We start from the raw sequence: 21,717 nt of genomic DNA on the forward strand, positions 1-21,717 counted from the left end.
CTCCCCAATTAGAATTTTCTATCCTCATTTTTATTATATTATATTCAATTAAAAGATATTTTCCACCAAAATTATATTAATTTATTGATTTAATGATATCAATTCTTTATTGTATTTAATTTTATTTTATAAAAATGATTATTAAATTTTCAAAAAGAACAAATGATTATTAAGTAAAATTTTAATTTTTTTAAAGAGGTTTTAATTAAAAGAAAAACAGTTATTTTTTCCTAGCCAAATAATTTTCTCTCCCAAGCACCTCATTTGAAATAGATGTCACTTTGGCTCCCGTCAAATATACCCTCCATCCATTATTTTTCAATAAATATTTAGATGTTTGAAATGTGTAATTTATATTTTTGATGGCCAAGATTTAAACTTTGAAAAAATTTAAAATATATAATATATAAAACAAGGTTGATAATCTATAACTTCGGGTAAATATTTTGGGTGGATAAGTGCATGTTTGGATGGCACTAATGGTTCTCCTACAAAGGGCAACCATTACTTACACAACTTTATGCCTTTGTTTGGATGGTATTTTAGAGCAGTAATGGTTCCCCCTATAAGTCACCATAACCCTAGATGGCCATTACCCCCATTGAAATTATCTTTTTGCCCTTGTAAAATTTTTAAAAAGAAACCTTTGCCCTAATACCTTCACCTCTCTCCCTGTTTATAAATGCACGCTTCTCTCATCTTTGTTGTGGCCGAAGAAAAAAAGATGTATTTTGCTGCTGCCGGAGAAGAGAAGAGCCTCTTCACCACTCTCTTACAGACACACAACGCTCTCTCTTTCTCTCTCCAAATCTTGGTTCTCTTTGGATTTTTGAATGAGCCGGTGAGTTTTTTTTTTCTTGTGATAATTTCTCATGAATGGACACTTGTTAATTAGTTTGAATGATAATGTTTTATGGTTTCTTTGATAGATTGTATGCAAATTTTAGGTTTTTCCTTTATTGGTTTTTTTGTTGGGTTGAATTTTTGGTATAATTTAATTGTTTTTTAATGTATTTCTGGTTTATGTCTTGGATTTATAGATTGCAATTTATTCTCTTTCAATTATTTCAATTATTTTATAAATAAAATATTATAATATATAAATAGTAATCATAACACAGAAATTAATAAGTAATTATAAAAATTAAAATATTAAATAAAATGATATATATATATATATAGGACCACAATATTTTAATTAATTCAAATAATATTCGTAATATAAACTTTAATACAATTAATTAAAAAGTTAAAGGACGGCATTAAATTAGTTATTTGAAATTAATTTTCAATTTAACATTAATCAATAGTAATAAAATAAATAATTATATTTCCATTATTTTATAAATAAAAAATTATAATATATAAATAGTAATCATAACACAGAAATTAATAAGTAATTATAAGAATTAAAATATTAAATAAAATAATATATATATATGGGACCACAATATTTTAATTAATTTAACTAATATTTGTAATATAAACTTTAATACAATTAATTAAAAAGTTAAGTACGGCATTAAATTAGTTATTTGAAATTAATTTCCAATTTAACATGAATCAATAGCAATAAAATAAATAATTATATTTCAATTATTTTATAAATAAAAAATGATAATATATAAATATCATATCTTTCAGGAGGGGTAAAAGGATAATTTTAGCACAAGTTTATTCTTTACTTTTCCCATTACCCCACATCACCGTTATTATATTATATTTATAATATATAAATATCAAACACATTTTTCATTACCATCCTCTACCCATTTCTTTCTCCCCTCTTTATTATCTCATTACCCCTCATCCCCGTTACTGTAATTCAAACAATTCATATAGTCATTTTTCATTTTAAGTATCAAACTTCAATTTATATTTTTTTGGTCACTCAACTTTAATTTGTGTTCACCGGGAGAGCACCAAGGGGATTCGGGAAAATTTTGATAACATATATGCCGGATTTGTCATTTTAACACCAATTAATGTTTCATCTGCATATGTGGATATGTCACATCATCAAAAAGAGCCATGTGACCATTTCTTACTGACTAGTTCGTTTAGTCAACATGGCATATGTTGTGTCAATAAGAGTGGCTACATGGTCCTCTTTAATAATGTGTTATGTCTGCGAATGTAGATGGTGGGACGAATTGATGTTAACATGACAAATCAGACATACATGTCATCAAATTTTTCCCAGAATCTTCTTGGTACTCTTCTAATGAATATAAATCAAAATTGAATGACCAAAATGATATAAATTGAATTCGATACTCATAATTAAAAATGTTCATAGTACGGCAACCACTAAAGATATTTACTCAAGAAGTAATTCCACAATCAACGAAAATATAATGGAAAAAAAAAAAGTTAGGGGAGTTAAACGGAAATATACAAATTGATGGGAGTTTAATGTAATAAAGGCTAAAAAGCTTTAGAGGCTTCGAAAGCTTGGAAGGAGGATTAATGGCTGTGAGAGAAGAGGAAAGGGGGAAGGCGAAGAGGAAGAAGACGATGGGGAAGGAGATGGACGGAATGTGGCCTCGCATCAAGGCCAAGAAGGATCTCCAGATCAATCACCTCAAGGGCAACCAGCTCTTCACGGTAATTTACCCTAGACTAAACTCCTCTTCTTTGTTCGATCCGTGTGTATGAAGGGAAGGATGAACATCATCACTATTTCGTTTTCTTTATAATTTGATGTTTTTCGAGCTTCTCTGGTAGGATATTACTGTATTTTATTGATTATGTGGTCATCTGCGTGATTATATGTGATAATTTTATGCAAAAAAATTATGAAGCTTTCAAGCTAATCAATCGGTGAAGATGAGGATATTTTGCGTATATATGACTGTTGGGTTGTATGCTGTCAAAGAGATTCACATCCGGGTGGTGTGGATTTATGCTGTATTGATTTGAAGTTTTGTTGACTAGTGTATGCAATGCATTATCTATGAGTGTGTGGCAGAGGATGTGGTTTTTGAAGAGAATTGTTGTTTCATCTAATTGAATTTTGGGAAATTGATATCATATTACTAAGTTTTCCTTGTAGATGATGATGTTTAGACTAACTATTATTCAAATATTTGTGATTCATCTTTGTCATTTTGATTACTAAATAAGAGCCTCAGGTACCGAATTTCCTTACTGCTGCTGAAGCCAAGGCTTTTGTCGATGCTGCAGAAGCCATCGGCTTTGCGCACCAAGGGAGTCAAGGTCCTGCAAAAGGTGAAGCCTACAGGGATAATGATCGCATTTCTGTCAGTGATCCTGTTCTTGCTAAAACTATATGGGAATCAGGCTTGAAAAGTATGTTTGATGATATAGAACTTAGGGGGAAGATAGCTGTTGGTCTGAATCCAAATATTAGATTTTACAGGTGATGACCATATCTAAATTTTTCATACTATAGCTATATAAGCTGTTTGCATTTTGTGCTAATGAAGGTGGTGGTGGGGATGTTGCACATGCTTTCAACCCCAATGCATCCCACATAATTCAGAAGGTAATACATGCTCTTGTATGGATTTTGTGAGATCAAATTGATGGTTTTTTTTGTGGGAGGGAGGCTTAGATACAATACTGCAAGATCCCGAACCTTCTGGATTTGTCCATTGGTAGGGTCTGTATAAGAAAATTAACAAAACACCACTCTACCTGCTATATTTTGTTCCCGCTATTAGACAAGTAATGGATATAGGTCTGAGAATTTTGTATTCTTGCTTAACTGTTGGGGGTGAAGTTATCTTAGAATTAAGAATGTATATGCAAAGAACTTATCGAGATAAATTTGCAAATGCATTAATGGAAACAACAATGCCCTTTGTGTATTTTACCCTTCAAATTGATGAAGGTCATTTGATATTATCATTTGTCTCTATTGTTGCTGCCAGATATAAAGTAGGACAAAGGTTTGGTCAACATATTGATGAAAGTGTTAACCTTGGAGAAGGGCATAGGACGCAATACACTCTACTAATTTATCTCAGTGGTGATTTATGCTCCAAAACGAGACATGGCTTGGACAAAAAACAGGATTCGTCTACACACTCTCTAGTTGGAGGAGAGACTGTGTTTTATGATGAAAGAAGAGGGATTGTGGCGGAGGTATTGAGCTCATCCCAATAGGAATTTTTCAGCATTCTAATTTCTTAGATGATTTTGGAGTTTATTTAGCCCCTGTTAAGTTAAATGATAGTGCCTTGAGTTTTGGATTCCTCTTTTAGGCATTCTGTTAGGATTTATCTTTTTTTCATTTTTCAATCAAATTATAGGTTGCTCCTGTGATGGGAATGGCCCTTCTTCACATTCATGGAGACAGATGTATGCTGCATGAAGCCCGTGCTGTTATTAAGAATGTGAAGTATGTTTTGCGTTCAGATATGGTTTTTGCTTGATGATGATTTTAGTGTTTGACACACACTCTAAGGTATTGGTTCTTTACTTCTATATAACCGAATGTAATTGTATTTTCTTTACTTCCTGAACTTTTGCATGTATGTTTGATGGAAAAATGTGAAACTTTTGCATGTATATTTTTGCAGGGCTACTCTGTGTAAGGATCATGTAGAGTTCATAGATGAAAAATAGTGTCCTATAAAACGCCAGGTCCTCGTCTTTGCAAGCATTCTTTGATATTGCAATTCAAGCATTTGTTGATATACTTTGCAGCTTTGCTAATTCCTTATGATTTTCTATGATCTGAGCCTTGTAACTTGTAAGATCCCTATAATTCAAAGAATCTTACATCCAAACATAATGTCAGTTCTTGTAATTGTGGATGTTTGGAGATGATCTCTTGAAGCTTGTATCAGTAAAAACCAAAGACCAATGTTTACTATGAATAATTAAGAAGTGTATAACATTGTAGAAAGAAACTCAACAACCAAAGTGTTGTGGTAATTCCATTAGTGGCAACCAATGTAAAATTAAGTATGAAAATGTTCATCAGCAACCAACTTTACTAGATGTTTGTCATCTCCGGATTTCAAAATGATTTTTCTAGAGTGATTAGTATGGAAATATTTCATGAAAGTAACTTGCATTATGAAATATTAACCAGCTTTGGCTGCTGGTTTCTGTCTTTCTCCTTCGCAGTTGGTTCTTTCAATGTATTGTTGAAATGTAATAATACGAAATATGTGTTTCCTAATTATGTTTTTGTTTGAGCCATTCGAAATATCTTTAAAGATTATACATTGGTTAAATCAATTTTAATTTTTATAATTTGACTATAAACTATCATGTCTCTATCATGAAATGGTTCTTTATGGTAGGCAACAATGCCAGACTGTTATGTAGTACCATAAGCTTTTTTTTTAAAAAAATTGTCGTGTGTCTATCAAAAACCTATGACACACCAATAATGTTAAAAAAAACAAAACATTTTTTTTTCATTTACAAAGAGATTATTTATGAATTTTTAATCAATAATTAATGCTCTTTTACTTTAATTTTATTAATTTTAGAGTTCATTTCTATGATTTTACATTGTCACATGTTTCAGATGTAAATCAGTTTCCAAAGCTTAGTTTTAGATGTAGCATCTATATTAATCAAATATATATATATATATAAAGCTTCATAATTATTTTTATTTTATTTTTATATTTATCTTATAAAGTGAATAAATCATAAATTACATTAAAAAAAAGAACGTACAAGAAGAAGAGCTGTACAAACAAATAACAATTAAAAAGAAACGGCAAAAATGAGAACAAGAATTGTAAGGAGTGGTACAAAACGAGAAAAGCATACATTGAAAAAGAACCCCAGTCGATGATAGCCAATTAGCAGGTTGCAGACAAAATGGAGAACACAGTCTAGCCGACGAGGTCTTTTGAACCATTATCAGGGTTGCGCAGGGGAAGACCTGAGAATTGAATGCACCATTTGATAGTAGAAGACGTCTCCTCCAACTTCTGTCTCTTGGCTGCTGGAGCTTCTGGGGAGATTATATGGTAGAGTAGTGAAATTTTGGGACACATTAAATAAAAAACTTTGAACCAAACCTTAATAACATGTTTAGGGATTATTAAGTTACACTGATGATGTTGATGATGATATATTGGTGGCAAGAAGTGTGCTCATGTAAAAACTTAAATTTATATGTTAGCCTATGAAAAAGTAAATATGTAATTTTCAAAGTGTTAAAAATTCAAAAGATTTTGAATAATCTTGCTTAGATATTGATGTCCTAACTCCCTCTAAATCTGTTTAACAAAAACACTCAACCTTTTAAAAAAAATGGATAAACTTTCAATTTATTAAAATAAAAAAAAAAACCCAACGTCAAACCCCACCTAATTATGGATCAAATAAGCTAATGAGGGTTGAATCAATTGAATTTGTTTGGTTGGTTTCGTATTCAAATTAGTGGGTTTAATTTAGCATATTAAAATTAAAATTTATTTAATTTAACTTTGAGTTTTATAAATCCAATCCAATATATCAAACTTTCAGTTTACTGTTTCTGACACTTTCCTGTTTTAAATTAAATCAAATAAACTAAAATGGCTGAATCAACTTAGAATTTTATTAAAACTAATATTAAAAAAAACTAATCTACCATTTATTTTGGAATTATTCAGACATTTAGATCAATCAAAGTTTAAAAATATGAAAACTAAAGGTATAATTGTTATATAGGTCCATGTAATTATGTATTTTTTGCCCTTTTAGTCATTGAGGTATTTTTGGGTATAATTAATATTTTATATTTAGGTAAGTTGAGTCGTTCTAGTCCACAACAATATTTTTAGATAAAATTAAATTTTTATAATATTTTTTTGGCAGAATACTTGGTCATCTATACCGAATACTGGGATAATCTAATTCAACTAAATATAAAAATTTAATTATATTTAAAAATATTGTAAAAATTAAAATATTAAAAATTATATAATTATAGGGACTAGTATGGTAATTAAATCAAAACTAAAGTGGATAATAAAATTAATATTTGTCATTTGGCACTTCCCTTGATAAAGCGTTGAAGTGGACATCTCAACAACCACTTGAACATATATTATATATATATATATATATTGTTGTTGCAAGTTGCAACGCTTGAGTTTATGAATTCTATAAATATATGTAAATAATAGATTTCCAAATTATTATTGTGGTGGTGTAGCAGGCTTGTAGCAAAGGGATGGGAGAGCGAAAGGGGATCTTGTTGATAACGCTATTTCTCAACTTCATTACTTTCTCTGCTTCCAAGCTTGGTGTTACCCAATTCCCTCCATCTTTCCTCTTTGGGACAGCTACCTCATCTTATCAGGTTAGTAATATTATATATTTTTATATAAAATTCATTATAATTTTAAATCTAGAGTGTAATCAAGATTCAATATCTGGTTGGGAACTTGGGATGAGGAAGTATACATTTCCAAACTCACTCCCAGAAAAAGAAAAAGATGAATGCGAATTAAGCAAAAAGTATATTGATCTCTAGGCATCCTCCTGTTCCTTGCAAAATTTCTTGTGTATGAGGCTTTTGTATCATGAAAAAATGATTTTTTAATTAAAATTTAAATTCATTTATTTTTCGAATTGGTCAAACTTTTTCTTTTGGTTTTAGATTGAAGGTGCATACTTAGAAGACAACAAAAGTTTAAGCAATTGGGATGTGTTCACTCACTTACAAGGTTTTTCTTTAATATATATTTTTATTGTCTGTTTTCTTATTTTTATCAAATGAGTTCAAATTTATTAAAGTTTATAATTGTGATCATTTTTTTTTCAGGAAAAATTGAAGATGGGAGTAATGGAGATATTGCTTGTGACCATTATCACAAGTATGAGGTATGTGCTACAGTACCACAAGCTATTTGTTTTGATTTTTAATGAAATATTTATATACTTATCAAATATGTACTGATTTAGTTTATTGATATATTTTAATATGTATGAGAAAATCACTCTTTTTTTTGGTAATTAAAAAAAATAGGAAGACATTGAGTTGATGCATTCCCTAGGAGTGAATGCATATAGATTCTCGATTTCATGGTCAAGGGTTCTACCAAGTGAGTTTTGATAATTTATACACCATATAAATGCATAAAAATGGTATTTCAAATAAGTAATAAATGTTTTTGTATGGAACAGGAGGCAAGTTTGGAGGAATTAACCCTTCGGGAATTGAATTCTATAACAATCTCATTAATCAACTCTTGGTGAAAGGTATTACCTACTAAATTTAAAATTAATCACAAGTATTAAATTTTTTTATGTATATATATATATATATATATATTTGTATGTATATCTTGAAAATTCATCTAATTTTTATGTATTACAGGGTATATACACAATTAGAGTTTTACATTGACAAAAATCCTTATTTTTATTATTATTATTTTTTCCCCAACAGGAATACAACCATTTGTGACATTAAATCATTACGATGTTCCCAAAGAACTTGACGATCAATATGGAGCATGGTTGAATGCTGAAATTCAGTATGTTCTTCTATGAATCATTATAATTTTTTTTTTTTTGAAAAATAGAATATTAAAATAAAAAATTCCAACTATGAAGGCATGAGATCCAAAAACACGTGACATGTAAATCTCTCTGACTAACAACATTATTTATTCCATGATATATTATCTTTATGAAGAATTATTATGACATATATATCCTTTGTAAAATATTCTATTCGTACACAATTGGGTAAGTTAATTGACATAGATATGAACATATTTAGTGCTGTAAGTCTCTTATGCCATTAATATTTTGTTTGCAATGTATCTTATATATACTGAACTATCCCACATGAAAAAATTGTATTCGGAGTAACTAGTGGTCTTGCATGATAAATTCTACAAACACTATTTTTATATTTAATAAAATTTTAAATAATATTTATTTGGTTGACATTTAACATTCATTGTTATAAATTTCAGAGAAGATTTTGGATATTTTGCTGAGGTGTGTTTTGAAGCCTTTGGTGATAGAGTGAAATATTGGGTTACTTTGAATGAACCAAATGAAGTGGCAAAGAAAGGATATGAAACAGGAGAATACCCTCCTGGCCTTCATTCTCAACCATATGTTGCTGCTCATAATATGATTTTATCACACGCTACTGCTCTTCACATTTATAAAACAAAATATCAGGTAACAAAATGATACATACATACATACATACATATATATATATATATATATTGTGGAAATAAATATATAGATATTAATAAATTATTTATTTATATTTTTATAGGGAAAACAAGGAGGGTCCATTGGGATAGTTTTGTCTATGGTATGGTATGAGCCTTTAAAAGATACTGCTGAAGATTATTCATTAGTTCAGTCAACTTTTGATTTTGAAATTGGATGGTAATAATCTCCCTCTCTTCTTTTATATTTACAAATATCATTACCTTAATATTGTTTGCATGTATTTCAATTTATTTAATTTTGTAGGTTCCTTGATCCTTCGATTTATGGTGACTATCCAAATGAAATGAAAAAGTATTTAGGTCCAAAATTACCAACATTCTCAGAAAAAGAAAAGGAAAAATTGCAATATGGATTGGATTTTATTGGAATTAACCACTATAAAAGTCTTTATGTGGGACGTTGTGGTGTTTCTTATTGCAAAGTGGCAGAAAGAGATGGAATTCCGATTGGGAAAAGGGTGTGCAATCATTTTAATTTTTTTGATTAGTTTCAAATTCATATAAATATCATCATTAAAATGGGTTTTATTGCAGACACCGATGCCAGACTCTTTTGTAGTTCCCGAAGGTATGGAAAAGATTGTCACCTATATATCAAAAACATACAACAATACACCGATATTTATAACAGAGAATGGTAAGTTTTATGAATTATTTATTTTTAAATTTCTAATCAATAATTAAAACTTTTCCTCTCTAATTTTCAATAAATAGGTAAATATATCATAGAATATTTTAAGTTAATTAAATTTGAAATACCCATATATATTTTGTTGATATGATTGTTTTATGTAATAAATAATGATAATAATCTTATATTATGACAGGGCTTTCACAAAAGAGTGATGATTCTACCTCCAAAGAAGAATTGCTTGATGATACGGATAGAATTGATTATTTGGATAGTTACTTAACTTTTCTAACACGGGCCATGAGGTATCTCTTGACTTTTTTTTTTTAGAACTGTATAATTAGAGAAAAAAAAATCAAATATATTAGAAAATAGATCATGTTATAGGAACCATTGAAGAGTTTATTAACAAAAATAACTAAGGAAAAGACCCTACTAAAAAATGATGCAAAGTATCAAAATTTAATTTTCTCGTTTATAAATCATTTAATTTAGCTAAAAATTTTTTAAAAGAAAATCTAATAGATAGAAATTTCCAAGATCTCCGTGAGATAATTCTAAACACAAAGATATAAACAGTATGTAGGGTACATGATATATAGCATTATTGTTTTGATTTGCACACTTTTGATTTAAAACTTGAATCTCATACTACCTGAGCACTTCTGTTTAAGGGCTTACATGAGTATATAGAGCTACACCGTCGCCATGCAATATACTAAAACACCACATTGTCAAAAAATAGACTAGATCAAAATGCATAAAGCTTAATAAGAATGATAAAAATTAGGAATCACAATCAAATACTATAACTTAATATCTAAATAGTTTTCTTTTTTCGGTAAGTTTTTGTACATAGTTTGATTTTTTTTGACAAACACAAATGATAACTAATTATAGCCCACACAAAATGTAATTAAAAAAACCAACAAGAATGATTAATGTATGAAACCTTGTTAATCTATGGTTAAGTATTAAATATATTCTAAAAAAATTGGATAACATAAATCAGACCTTCAATGTACATAGATGATGATGATTATGATGATGATGATGTTTTGGTGACAGGAAAGGTGCTGATGTGAGAGGTTATTTTGTGTGGTCTTTTATTGACAACTTTGAGTGGACATATGGATACACTCTCAGATTTGGGCTCTACCATGTGGACTATAAAACACAGAAGAGAACTCCAAAATCATCTGCTAAATGGTTCAAGGATTTCCTCAATGTTCCAAGATTACAACAAGGAAGAGAAGATGAGAAATCAAAAGCCATTTGATTACTTTTTTTAAATAAATAAAACAGAGGATTCAATTCTCTTATTGGCTTTCTTTTTATGTTAGATAGCTTGTTCTTGCTGAAAATATATGTATGGGAATCAGGCCTGAAAAGAATATTTGGTGATATTGAACTTTGGCGGAAGATAGCTGTTAGTTTGAATCCAAATATTAGATTTTACAAGTGAATGACTGTTTCTGAATTTTATTCCATACACCTTGTCGACACCCATTTTCTTACTTAATTTCGTACTATGGATATGTATGTTGTTTGTATTTTATTGCATATCCTTTCATTTCTGATGCATCCTACATAATTCAATAGGTAATACATGCTCTTGTGTGGATTTTGTGAGATGAAATTGATGGCTTTTAGCTTAGATACAATACTAAAAGACCTTGGGAACTATCTGGAGTTGTCCATTGGTAGGGTCTGTATCATAAAATTAACCAAACACCACTCTACCTGCTATTGTTCGTTCCGCTATTAGACAAGAAATCTAATGTATATTCTTTTCATAGGTCTGAGTGTTTCGTATTCTGGCTTAACTTGTTGTGGGTGAAGGATACCTTAGAATTTAGAATATGTGCACAAAAAACCCAACAAGACAAAATCTGTAAATGCATTAATGGAAACAAATTGATGAAGGTCATGTGATATTGTCATTTGTGTCTATAAAGTTGGACAGAGGTTAGGTCGGTATATTGATGAAAGTGTTAGCCTTGGGACGCAATACACTCCTAATCTATGTCAGTTGTGATTTATGCTTCAAAACAAGCAACGGCTTGGACAAACACCAGGATTCATCCACAGTCTCTAGTTGGAAAAGAGATTGTTTAATGATGAAAGAAGTGGGATTGTGGCTGAGGCAATGCTCCTGTGATGGGAATGGCCCTTCTTCTCACATTCATGGAGACAGATGTATGCTGCATGAAGCCCGTGCTTTTATTAAGAATGTGAAGTATGCTTTGCATTCAATTGTGGTTTTTGCTTGATGATGATTTTAGTGTTTGTCACACACTCTTAAGGTATTGGTTCTTTTCTTTGATAACCAAATGTAGTTGTATTTTCTCTACTTCTTGAACTTTTGCATGTATACATGATGGAAAAATGTGAAACTTTTGCATGTATATTTTTGCAGGGTTACTCCGCGAAAAGATCACGCAGAGTTCTTAGATGAAAAACACTGTCCAATACAACCTGAGGTCCCTGTCTTTGCAAGCATTCTTCGATATTGATAGTTCAGCATCTGTTAGGCATACTTTGCAGCTTTGCTAATTCCTTCTGATTTTCTATGATCTGAGCCTTGTAACTTGTAAGGTCCCTATGATTCAATGAATCTAATTACATTTGAACATATATCAGTTCTTGTAATTGTGGATGTTTGGAGACAATCTCTTGAAGCTTGTATTAGTAAATAACAAAGACCAATGTTTACTACTAATAACTAATACGTTTATAAAATTGTAGGAAGAAACTCAACAACCGAAGTGTTGCAGTAATTCAATTATTCACAACCAACAATGAATTAAGCACAAAACTTTACAAGTTATATCATCTCAAGAACTTCAGAAATGATCTTTTCAGTCAAATAAAACAAAATTCTAAGTGATTATTTTGGAAATATTTCACAAAAGCAACTTGCATTACGAAATATTTACCAGCTTTGGGCATCGATTTCTTTCGTCTACTTCCACCCTTAGCCCTAAATCAGCAATTTCGGTTGTGTTAACAGTTCCCTGAAGCTCAAGTTCAGCTACTTCACGCTGGTTTTCTGTATTACCTTCCGGTAGATTCCTCACTGCCATTAGCCCCCACTCTCTCGAGAATGGATTGTCTTCATCAACAACACACTGTTGTAACAACAACGGAATGCCATTCTGCCGCCTAATCTCGTCTTGGACTTGTTTCCTTCGGTACAAACAGTTGATTATCACAGAAACAACATCCCTTTGGAAACCTTTATAATGGCAGACCTTTACTATGGACAGGGATTTCCCGGTGGTGGTGAAGCTCTGCAATGGGATGAACATCACCGGTGTTTCTCTCTACCGTGGTCGCCGGAACATCGTCTTCGGGAAACAGTTTCGTCTTGTTTTCATGGGTAGTAACCTCACCACCCTTGATCCGAGATCTCTCTGTCTTGAAGGAACTCTAGACCCTCAACTCGTCGTCGGGAAGATCGTGATCTGTGACTGTGGTGTCAGCCCTCGTGTTCAAAAGGGACAAGTCGTGAAGGACGCCGGCGGTGTCAGTATGATACTCGCCAACACCGCCGCCGACGGCGAAGAGCTTGTTGCTGATGCTCACCTCCTCCCAGCCGTTGCCGTTGGTGAGACATCCGGGAAAATCATCAAACACTACAGCTCCACCACCCCCACGCGCCACCGCAACCTTAACTTTCAAAAGAACTAAGGTTGGGATCCGGCCATCGCCGGTGTTGGACATAATCAAAGTTGCAGTTACTGATGTGGAAAAGTTGCTCATGTGAAGAATAAGAAAAACTACTAAGCTAAGCACATGAAGAAAATTAAGACCGGATCATATTTAGCTTTTTTGAATTTTTTTATTTTTAAATATTACTTATGATATGTTTGTTTATTAGATAAATTTTTATTATTATTTATAAATAAAGAGAAGAGTTGTATTAATTTTGAGTCATTTTGTAATCTAATTTCTTTTGCAAAATAATCCTTATGTTTTTTTATTATTTTTTATCCTCTCTCTTTTCTTTAAAACCAAACACGGTGGTGGCGGCGTTCTCGTCCAGAGGACCCAACTTGCTTACCTTGGAGGTCTTGAAACCGGACATCGTGGCTCCTGGTGTGAACATCCTCGCTGCATGGAGTGGCCTCGCCAGCCCGTCGAGTTTGTCATCTGATCACCGGCGGGTGGGGTTCAAGATCCTCTCCGGCATCTCCATGTCTTGCCCGCGACGTCGAGGCGTGCGGCAGCTCATCAAAGCTAGCCACCCGGAGTGGAGCCCGGCCGCCATTAAATCGGCTCTCATGACCATCGCTACGTGCATGACAACACCTACCGTCCTCTTAAAGACGCTGCCACCGCGAAGCTTCATCCCCCTACGACCATGGGGCCGACCATATACATCCGACCAAAGCCATGGACCCTCGGTTTGGTGTTTGATATCACCCGATGACTACTATGACTTCCTCTGTTCTCAGAAACTAACTCCATTGCAGCTCAAGGCCTTCACCAAAACCATGAACATGACTGTTGGGGTCCAGCCCATTTGTTGGGTTGGATGAATAATTGGGCTCCAAGCCCATGATGAAAAATGAAGCTAGGTCAATAGTGGAGAAGATGGAGGGCAAAGAGGTAACTTTACAAGGTGAAACTTTTCTCATTCCTTGGTAATGAGAATAGGTTATGCTGGTGATGAGGGTAATAATCCTTAAGAAGTGAGAGAGGGAAGACAAAGAGGGAGAAGAAGGAGAGAAGGCTAGGGCAAGGAGATCGGACGGCCAAACCTCGCCGGATCTCACTCAAACTCCGGGAGAAGACTCCTTGCAAGAAGCACTACCTATTGATTAGGTTTGATCCTTCTTTTTTCTCTCTACTTGTTGTTTGTTAGCCATCTTGATGATGATGATGATGCTTGTCAATGAGAACTCTTCTCTCATGAATGTCTTTGTCCTTGTGCTTGTAAACCTCTAGTTACCTAGAGAAGATCCATTGTAATTCTTTATTGACCTAGTGGATACATGTTTAAGAGGCTCTAAGGAGTCCCGTGGTTTTTCCCTCGATTTGTAGGGTTTCCACGCTAAAAAATCGTTGTCTTGAATCTTTGTTTGTTTGTTCATCTCATTCTAACATGAATGAGGGGTTTGATAGCATTTTATGAGTTGTTTTGAAGCTTTGAAGCCTTGTAGAACCCTTGGGAGGAACATTGAAGCCTCAAGGAAGACATTGAAGGTTTTTTTGCAGCTTTTTGCAGGTGCATCACAGGGCACGCTAAGATCGCCCTGATGAGTTTCACTCACCTGGGCGATTTGTAGGGTTTCACGCTAAAAAAATCGTTGTCTTGAATCTTTGTTTGTTTGTTCATCTCATTCTAACATGAATGAGGGGTTTGATAGCATTTTATGAGTTGTTTTGAAGCTTTGAAGCCTTGTAGAACCCTTGGGAGGAACATTGAAGCCTCAAGGAAGACATTGAAGGTTTTTTGCGACTTATGCAGTCTGCATCACGGGCCGCACTAAGATCGCTGATGAGTTTCACGGGGTGTATGCGGGCGCATGAACCCCGTGAGGTGAGCAGATGTTTTGTTACGATGAATCGTGATACGGTGTTTGTGCTACGATGAAATTGCTACGATCGATAGAGCGAGAAAACCTCACGGGCAAACGGCGGCGCCCGCATACCAACCGCATAGTTTTGCCAGTGAACTTCACGGGCAAGTGTGCGCCCGTATACCGGTCGCATGTGAACAGTAATACAGTAATATTGCTACAGTAAATTCCGCAGTTTTTCACTATTGCATTTCAAGTCAAACCCCCAACAAGGACTTGCCGGCGCACTCTGGTTACCGCTGGGGACCTGAATTATCCAGCCATCTCTGTTGTCTTTCCTGAGAAAAATGCGGCGGAGCTGACGGTTCACTGGACTGTCACCAATGTAGGACATGCAGTTTCAACGTACCATGTGAAAGTGTCACCATTCAAAGGTGCTGATGTAGTTGTTCAGCCTGATACCCTGCATTTTAGTTACCAGAACCAGAAGATGACCTTCAAGATTATCTTCAAAACTAGGAAACCTCAAATGGAACCAGAATTTGGAGGTTTGGTTTGGAGTGATGGAGTTCATAAGGTTAGGAGCCCAGTTGTGTTGACATGGCTGCCACCCATGTAAACAGTTTTGGCAGAGATGAAAAGATATATATATATATATATACATGCCATCTGGTCATCGGATTTTGCATGTTAATCAAGTCTTTGTTTCTCTCCAATCCATCACAAAGAAACAATGTTTCTTATGTGGATTCATGAGTATTGTTTTATTTTATTTTATGTTAAAAGGAGCTCTGGAGAGCTATTTTATTCAAACGAAAATAAAGGTTTTACAGACTTAACAGAGAAATTACAGAACAAGCAAACAAAAGAAGAGAAAGGAAAAACTAGACAAAAAGGAAACTAAAATTACAAACTGAAACCATTAGCTAGAACACATTTCATTAACCAACGAGGGAGCTCCCGGCCTTGATGGAAGAAAGAGAGCTCATGAAGACCAACACCATGCCTGGCAAGGTGAAGCGAAATAGCATCCCAACCACGTGGAATAACATGAATATAAGGGCTTCCAAAGAGAGGGAGGCTGTCAACTCCAATGCGAATCAAGTGCTTAATTCGCCAGTCATCGTGTCTTCCTGAATTCTTCATAGAAGTGTAGAGGTCTTGGCTTGAAGTGAAGAGATGCCGAACATGAATCCTTGAGTCAATCAGATACTTTATAACCAAAATGAGAGCTTTAAGATGAGCATCCAATTCAGAGCTAGCTTGAAGATTGCAACAACCTGCAACCAAAATATTGGAATTAGCATGGGAAACTAAGAAACCAGTCCCTCCTCTTGCTGAATCCCTGAACCATATTGCAGATATGAAGAGGAAAGGACCATCATGAGAAGAGAAATTAGAGACAAGAATACGTCCACCAACTGCCGAAGCAGAATTGTAAAAGTATTCCTTAACATGAGCAGCAACTCTTTTGGCAATGTTAAAGCAATTCAAAGGCTCATTTTTAAAAATCTGATTGCACCGAGCCTTCCAAATAAGCCAAATCGAGACAACAATAACAGATTGATCTCTATGGACAGTAAGGCTATTGAGATGAGAGTATACCTTGGTGGAGATTTTGCTGCCTTTAGAATTGGGATACCAGACCCAAAGATTAGAGCCCTCATTATCAATAATACTATGATTTAAATTATGCAGATGCAAATAATTCCCAAAGATATGATGTAAAGCATGTAAGTTCCAATGCAAGTCCACAACAAGATCATTTAAGTGAATATCAGAAATCTCCAAGTCCATATTTAGATAAGTTGGTTTGAAAGCTAAAGAAATTTCAAAGTACCAAGACTCATGGAGGAAAGAATAGCGGTTTGGATTGAAGGAGTTAAGCCAAAGATAAGGTTTAAGAATTTGAGAAGTACGGCTTAAATCCCTAAAAAACCAAGAGCATGTAGGAGGGATGGAACTAATCCACATATTTATATAGCCATATTTGGAATAAAGAATTTCCACCCACAAGCGATCTTGATAATTAAGATAAGCAAGACCATGATTAGATATCAAAGAAGTTTTAGTAAGATTTAAATTCCTAATGGACAAACCCCCCTCAGGTTGATCAATTGTAATATCTTTCCAACTAACCGAGCAAATGCCATTTCGATCGCTCCTCTTAGACCATTAGAAACCCCTGGCTACCTTGGATATCTTTGCCAAAATCGTATCTAGAATAGGATAGACAGAGAGATAATAGATAGGAATGGAAAGAATAGAAGAGTTAATGAGAGTGGCTTTACCAGCAGGGGAAATTTTGGAGTGATTCCAGTTCAAAACTTTTTTTTTAATTTTATCAACCATTGAGGAGAATTGAGAGCCAACCAGCTTTTTGTGAGAAATTAAGACAACCAGATAAGTAAAAGGATAAGAGCCAGCTTTGAAATTGAGAATAGCACAAATGCTCTTATTGATCCTACTATTAAAATGGACTGGAAAATAAATCTCAAATTTATTACTGTTTGCACGTTGACAGTCAACTTTTCATATATGGAAAAATAGAGGTTAATATAGTGAGCGGATTTTTGAGAAGCTTGCGTAATAATGATTAAATCAGCAGCATACATAAGATAATTGAAGTTATAGTGTAAACTGGAATTAAAACCAGGAATCATGTTGTTTCTCATGGCGAAATTTAGAATAGCAGTCAAGTTTTGAGAAGCTAAGATAAACAAATAAGAAGAAATGGGACCCCCTGTCTAAGACCATGGGAAGACTTGATCCAATCAATAGGTTTTTTGTTGATAATAAAAGAAAAAGAAGCAGAACTGATGTAAGCATGAATCCAATTAATCCAGGAGCCAGGGAAATTCATTTTATAAAGGGTGGCAAGAATAGCATTCCAACTCAAGGTGTCGTAGGCCTTCTCTATGTCAATCTTGACCATCATCGTAGGAGGGTGAAGAGAATCAGTATTAATAGAGTGCACTACCTCTTGGAGGGTAACAATATTATCAAAAGGAGTTCTGCCCTCAACAAAGCCACATTGCTCTTTACTAATAAGCCTAGGCAAAACAACTTTGAGACAATTAGCTAGAATTTTGGAGATTACTTTATAACTAACATTGCAGAGGGAAATTGGGTGAAATCAAAGACCAACTTGGGATTGCTCTTTTTAGGAATCAAAGTGATGTAAGTTTTCCCCCAAGAACTAGGCATAGAACAAGTAGTAAAAAATTAATTAACATCATTAAAAATTAAGAAACTCACCAATGTCTTCCCAGAAGAACCTATAAAATTCAGCATTAAGCCCATCGGGGCCGGGACTCTTACCAGAGGGAAAAGACATCAACGCTTCATAAACCTCATCTTTGGTGATACCCCGGACAAGCATTTCACCATCCTGGCTAGAAAGAAGAGGTTAATCATTTGGAAGAGCATTAACAGTGTCCAGAAAGCATAAACCACCAGAAATAGACCAGAGATTATTATAAGAACTAGTTAATACAGTAATAACATCCTCCCACTTAGTGAACGCAGAGCCATTAGAATCAGAGATATTAGAGATAGAATTGAAATGGTTATGAGAATGAACAGAGTTATGAAAAAAACCTATATGATAATCACCATTTTGCACCGACATGAGTCTGGCTCGCTGAGCCCATTTAATGGAAATTTGTCATTGAAGCATTGCATACTTACCATAGAGATCACATAAACTGCTCTGGAGGGAACAACCTCTTCATTCACTACATCTTCTATTTCTAGATCATTTATGTCCTGATCCACTTTGGCCAATTCTGACTTAAGTTTATTTGCTCCATGAGATCTCCAATGAATAAGCTGGATTCTAGTACGAACAACAAGGTGAGAAAAGCATGCATAGGAGTAGTTCTAGGAGAAAACTTCCAAACAGTTCTCACCACATTGTGACAACTCAAATAATCAAGCCAATAATTATCGAAGCGAAAAATACAATTCTTAGAGAAAGCTTGAGGATAAGCATTCAATAAAATTGGGGCATGATCAAAACAAGTGCGAGAGAGATTCTTAACAAAGTAAGAGTCAAAGTTAGAGGACCAAACCGAATTAACCAAACATCGATCTAGCCTCGCCCACAACCAAGCTAGACCAGCTTGATTATTACACCAAGTAAAGTCTGATCCAATATAGTTGACATCCAGAAGATTATTGCAAGCAATGAAATTGGAAAAATACCGAGCTTTGAGGGGAACAGTAATAGTCAGTCCCACCCTTATGCTCACCTAAATCTACAATTGCATTAAAGTCGCCTATAATGATCCAAGGAAGATCAAGAGAGGACAAACCTGAGAGCTCTTTCCAAGTATACATTTGATCCTTTAATCTGTTTGGATTATAAACTACCGAAAGGATCCGGACACTAGCACTAAAAGAAAAAATAACATGATTAATATGGCAAAAGGTTACCACCGGAGTTACTATCCAAAGTTAACTATCCAGATGTGATAATCCCCCCAGAATAACTAGTCGCTTCAATAGCCGCCCAACTCCATCACCGACTCAATTTTGAACAAAACCTGTCCAAACGATCAGAGTTAGCTCTCTATTCAACAATACATAAGATGAGAGGATTTTCTTTTTTAAGCATAGCAAGGACACGACAGGTAGTATCGCACCTAGAAACCCCTGCAATTCCAACAGATTATTTTAATTAATTCCATAAAAACCATAGTAAAAATGAAAGGAGAAACTCAAAGAAACAGCTCTAAAGGAGACAAGAGAGAAGACAAAAAGGATCTTAATCCTTTTCAAGTCCTTTTTCAACCTTCCCTTTCTTTTGGGCAGTGAGCACAAACTGAGAAACTCTCCAAATGAGTCATTCCTTTCGTAAGCCATGCTAATACTGGGTCAAAGTCATAAGATCATTTGTTTCTTCATTATCGCTCATCTCAGTATCTTTACTCTCAGATCCAATCATATCTTAATGAAAATCTGCATCCGAAGACCGGGTGTAGAGTAGGGCTTCAGAGACCTTATCCACCATCATTAGATGAGCATTGGAAAGATCATCTGGCATAACTTGATCTCTCAGTATTGAGAGCAATGAAGAATAGGAGGATCACTCGATCTAGAAGGAGATCTTTGCCTTTCCAAAGCTTCCGGATTTGTTCCTGCATGCAAAGTCACCTCAGAAGAGGCCTTGTAACTCACATTGCCAGCAGAAGAAGCATCTTTAATTAAAGGAGTTTCATGGGGAATAGGAACAGAAGCATCAAGCCCATCTCTCAAACCATCAAGTTCTGTGGAGCGAGGACCAAGGCCATCAATAACAGTGTAACGAGTCCCTATGTTGCTAATGTCAGCCATCCCAACAGTATCCAGAACAATAAAAAGGCTTTGGGAACTAGGGTGACCTCCACAACCATGAATCGATGATTCTCCACGTGTCACAGAAGAAATAGAATGTCAGCTACTTTAGCCTTGGATGATTCACCCTTCGTATAGCATGATCTCTGTATCTCCTCACGTGACAGCGAAACCCCGGCACCCCCAGACTTCCGGTGCTTCCTTGACGATGGCCTCTCCTATAAGCAACCAACATCTATGAACCGAAGTCCATGTCTGATTAGTTATCTAAGGAGACCACCTGCTTTCTTTTAAATCTGTTTGGTGTGATTGGCCCGATCTGACCACTGCCTCCCCATTGCCCAGAGGAAAATCCAGAGAAACCCTTACCTCCATCCCTTGTTGAGCACAAGGGGATGGTTGGGGTTCCTCTTGAGTCTCCATGGGGCCATGGTTGCAGTTGTTCGTACCATGCCCAACTAGTCGACACCAATAACAAAACGTAGGAAGTTTCTCATAAAAGACCACTACGAAAACTCTATGAGCTTCATCTCCTAACCAGAAACCTTGCTTTAACGGTTTAAATAAATCTATTTCAATGCAAACACGCGCAAATTTAGATCGAGAAAGGGAAGTAGTAAGTTCATCGATTTTAAGCAACCGACCTAGATGTGAGGTAATGGTTTCCAGAGAATCCCCATCCCAGAAATCCACCGGAAGGTTATGCATCTAAATCCAGATGGCGGTTGTAGATAGTCTCCTGAAAGCAAGTTCAAAAAATGGTTGCCATGGTGCTATTTGCAAAACAATTCCATTGACGGCCCAAGGACTATCAAATAGAATTTTTTTGCATAACATCATGTGACTCACAACGAAGAAGATATCCATTAGGAAGATCTTAGATGTGTATGACTCCAATCTCGCTCCACTTGGTTGAAGAATCAATTTGGTTTGTTCAAATGAAGGAGGTTTCCCAAAGAATTTCCTATAAAGAGCAAATTGGAAACGCATATGAGCTCTCGCAACTAGTTCAGAATTCATACGAATAAATTCT

At 34.5% G+C, this 21,717-nt stretch overlaps 2 protein-coding genes and 1 pseudogene across 3 annotated transcripts; all 3 read left to right on the forward strand.

Moving 5' to 3' along the window:
- Positions 1 to 2,448: 2,448 nt before the first annotated feature.
- On the forward strand, positions 2,449 to 5,086 carry LOC120249423. Its single transcript, XM_039257921.1, has 5 exons — positions 2,449 to 2,607; positions 3,135 to 3,382; positions 3,897 to 4,110; positions 4,278 to 4,432; positions 4,548 to 5,086. The coding sequence occupies exons 1-4, from the start codon at positions 2,470 to 2,472 to the stop codon at positions 4,398 to 4,400; spliced, it is 723 nt and encodes a 240-aa protein (XP_039113855.1). The 5' UTR covers positions 2,449 to 2,469; the 3' UTR covers positions 4,401 to 4,432; positions 4,548 to 5,086.
- A 2,000-nt stretch (positions 5,087 to 7,086) lies between these two features.
- LOC120249420 (beta-glucosidase 18-like) lies at positions 7,087 to 11,285 on the forward strand. Of its 2 annotated transcripts, XM_039257917.1 has the most exons (12): positions 7,087 to 7,285; positions 7,586 to 7,652; positions 7,751 to 7,809; positions 7,955 to 8,030; positions 8,113 to 8,187; positions 8,378 to 8,465; positions 8,913 to 9,126; positions 9,230 to 9,345; positions 9,433 to 9,646; positions 9,723 to 9,825; positions 10,016 to 10,124; positions 10,888 to 11,285. In XM_039257917.1, exons 1-12 carry the CDS (start codon positions 7,157 to 7,159, stop codon positions 11,096 to 11,098), a joined length of 1,461 nt encoding a protein of 486 aa, XP_039113851.1. In that variant the 5' UTR covers positions 7,087 to 7,156; the 3' UTR covers positions 11,099 to 11,285. The 2 variants fall into 2 exon arrangements, with proteins under 2 accessions (XP_039113851.1, XP_039113852.1); XM_039257918.1 differs by lacking the exon at positions 7,586 to 7,652 and having other exon boundaries at positions 7,151 to 7,285.
- Positions 11,286 to 12,620: 1,335 nt separating this feature from the next.
- On the forward strand, positions 12,621 to 15,982 carry LOC120249422 (annotated as a pseudogene).
- Positions 15,983 to 21,717: the final 5,735 nt, after the last annotated feature.

The sequence above is a fragment of the Dioscorea cayenensis genome, chromosome 19 (genome assembly GCF_009730915.1).
Source record: "Dioscorea cayenensis subsp. rotundata cultivar TDr96_F1 chromosome 19, TDr96_F1_v2_PseudoChromosome.rev07_lg8_w22 25.fasta, whole genome shotgun sequence".
Lineage (NCBI taxonomy): Eukaryota > Viridiplantae > Streptophyta > Magnoliopsida > Dioscoreales > Dioscoreaceae > Dioscorea > Dioscorea cayenensis.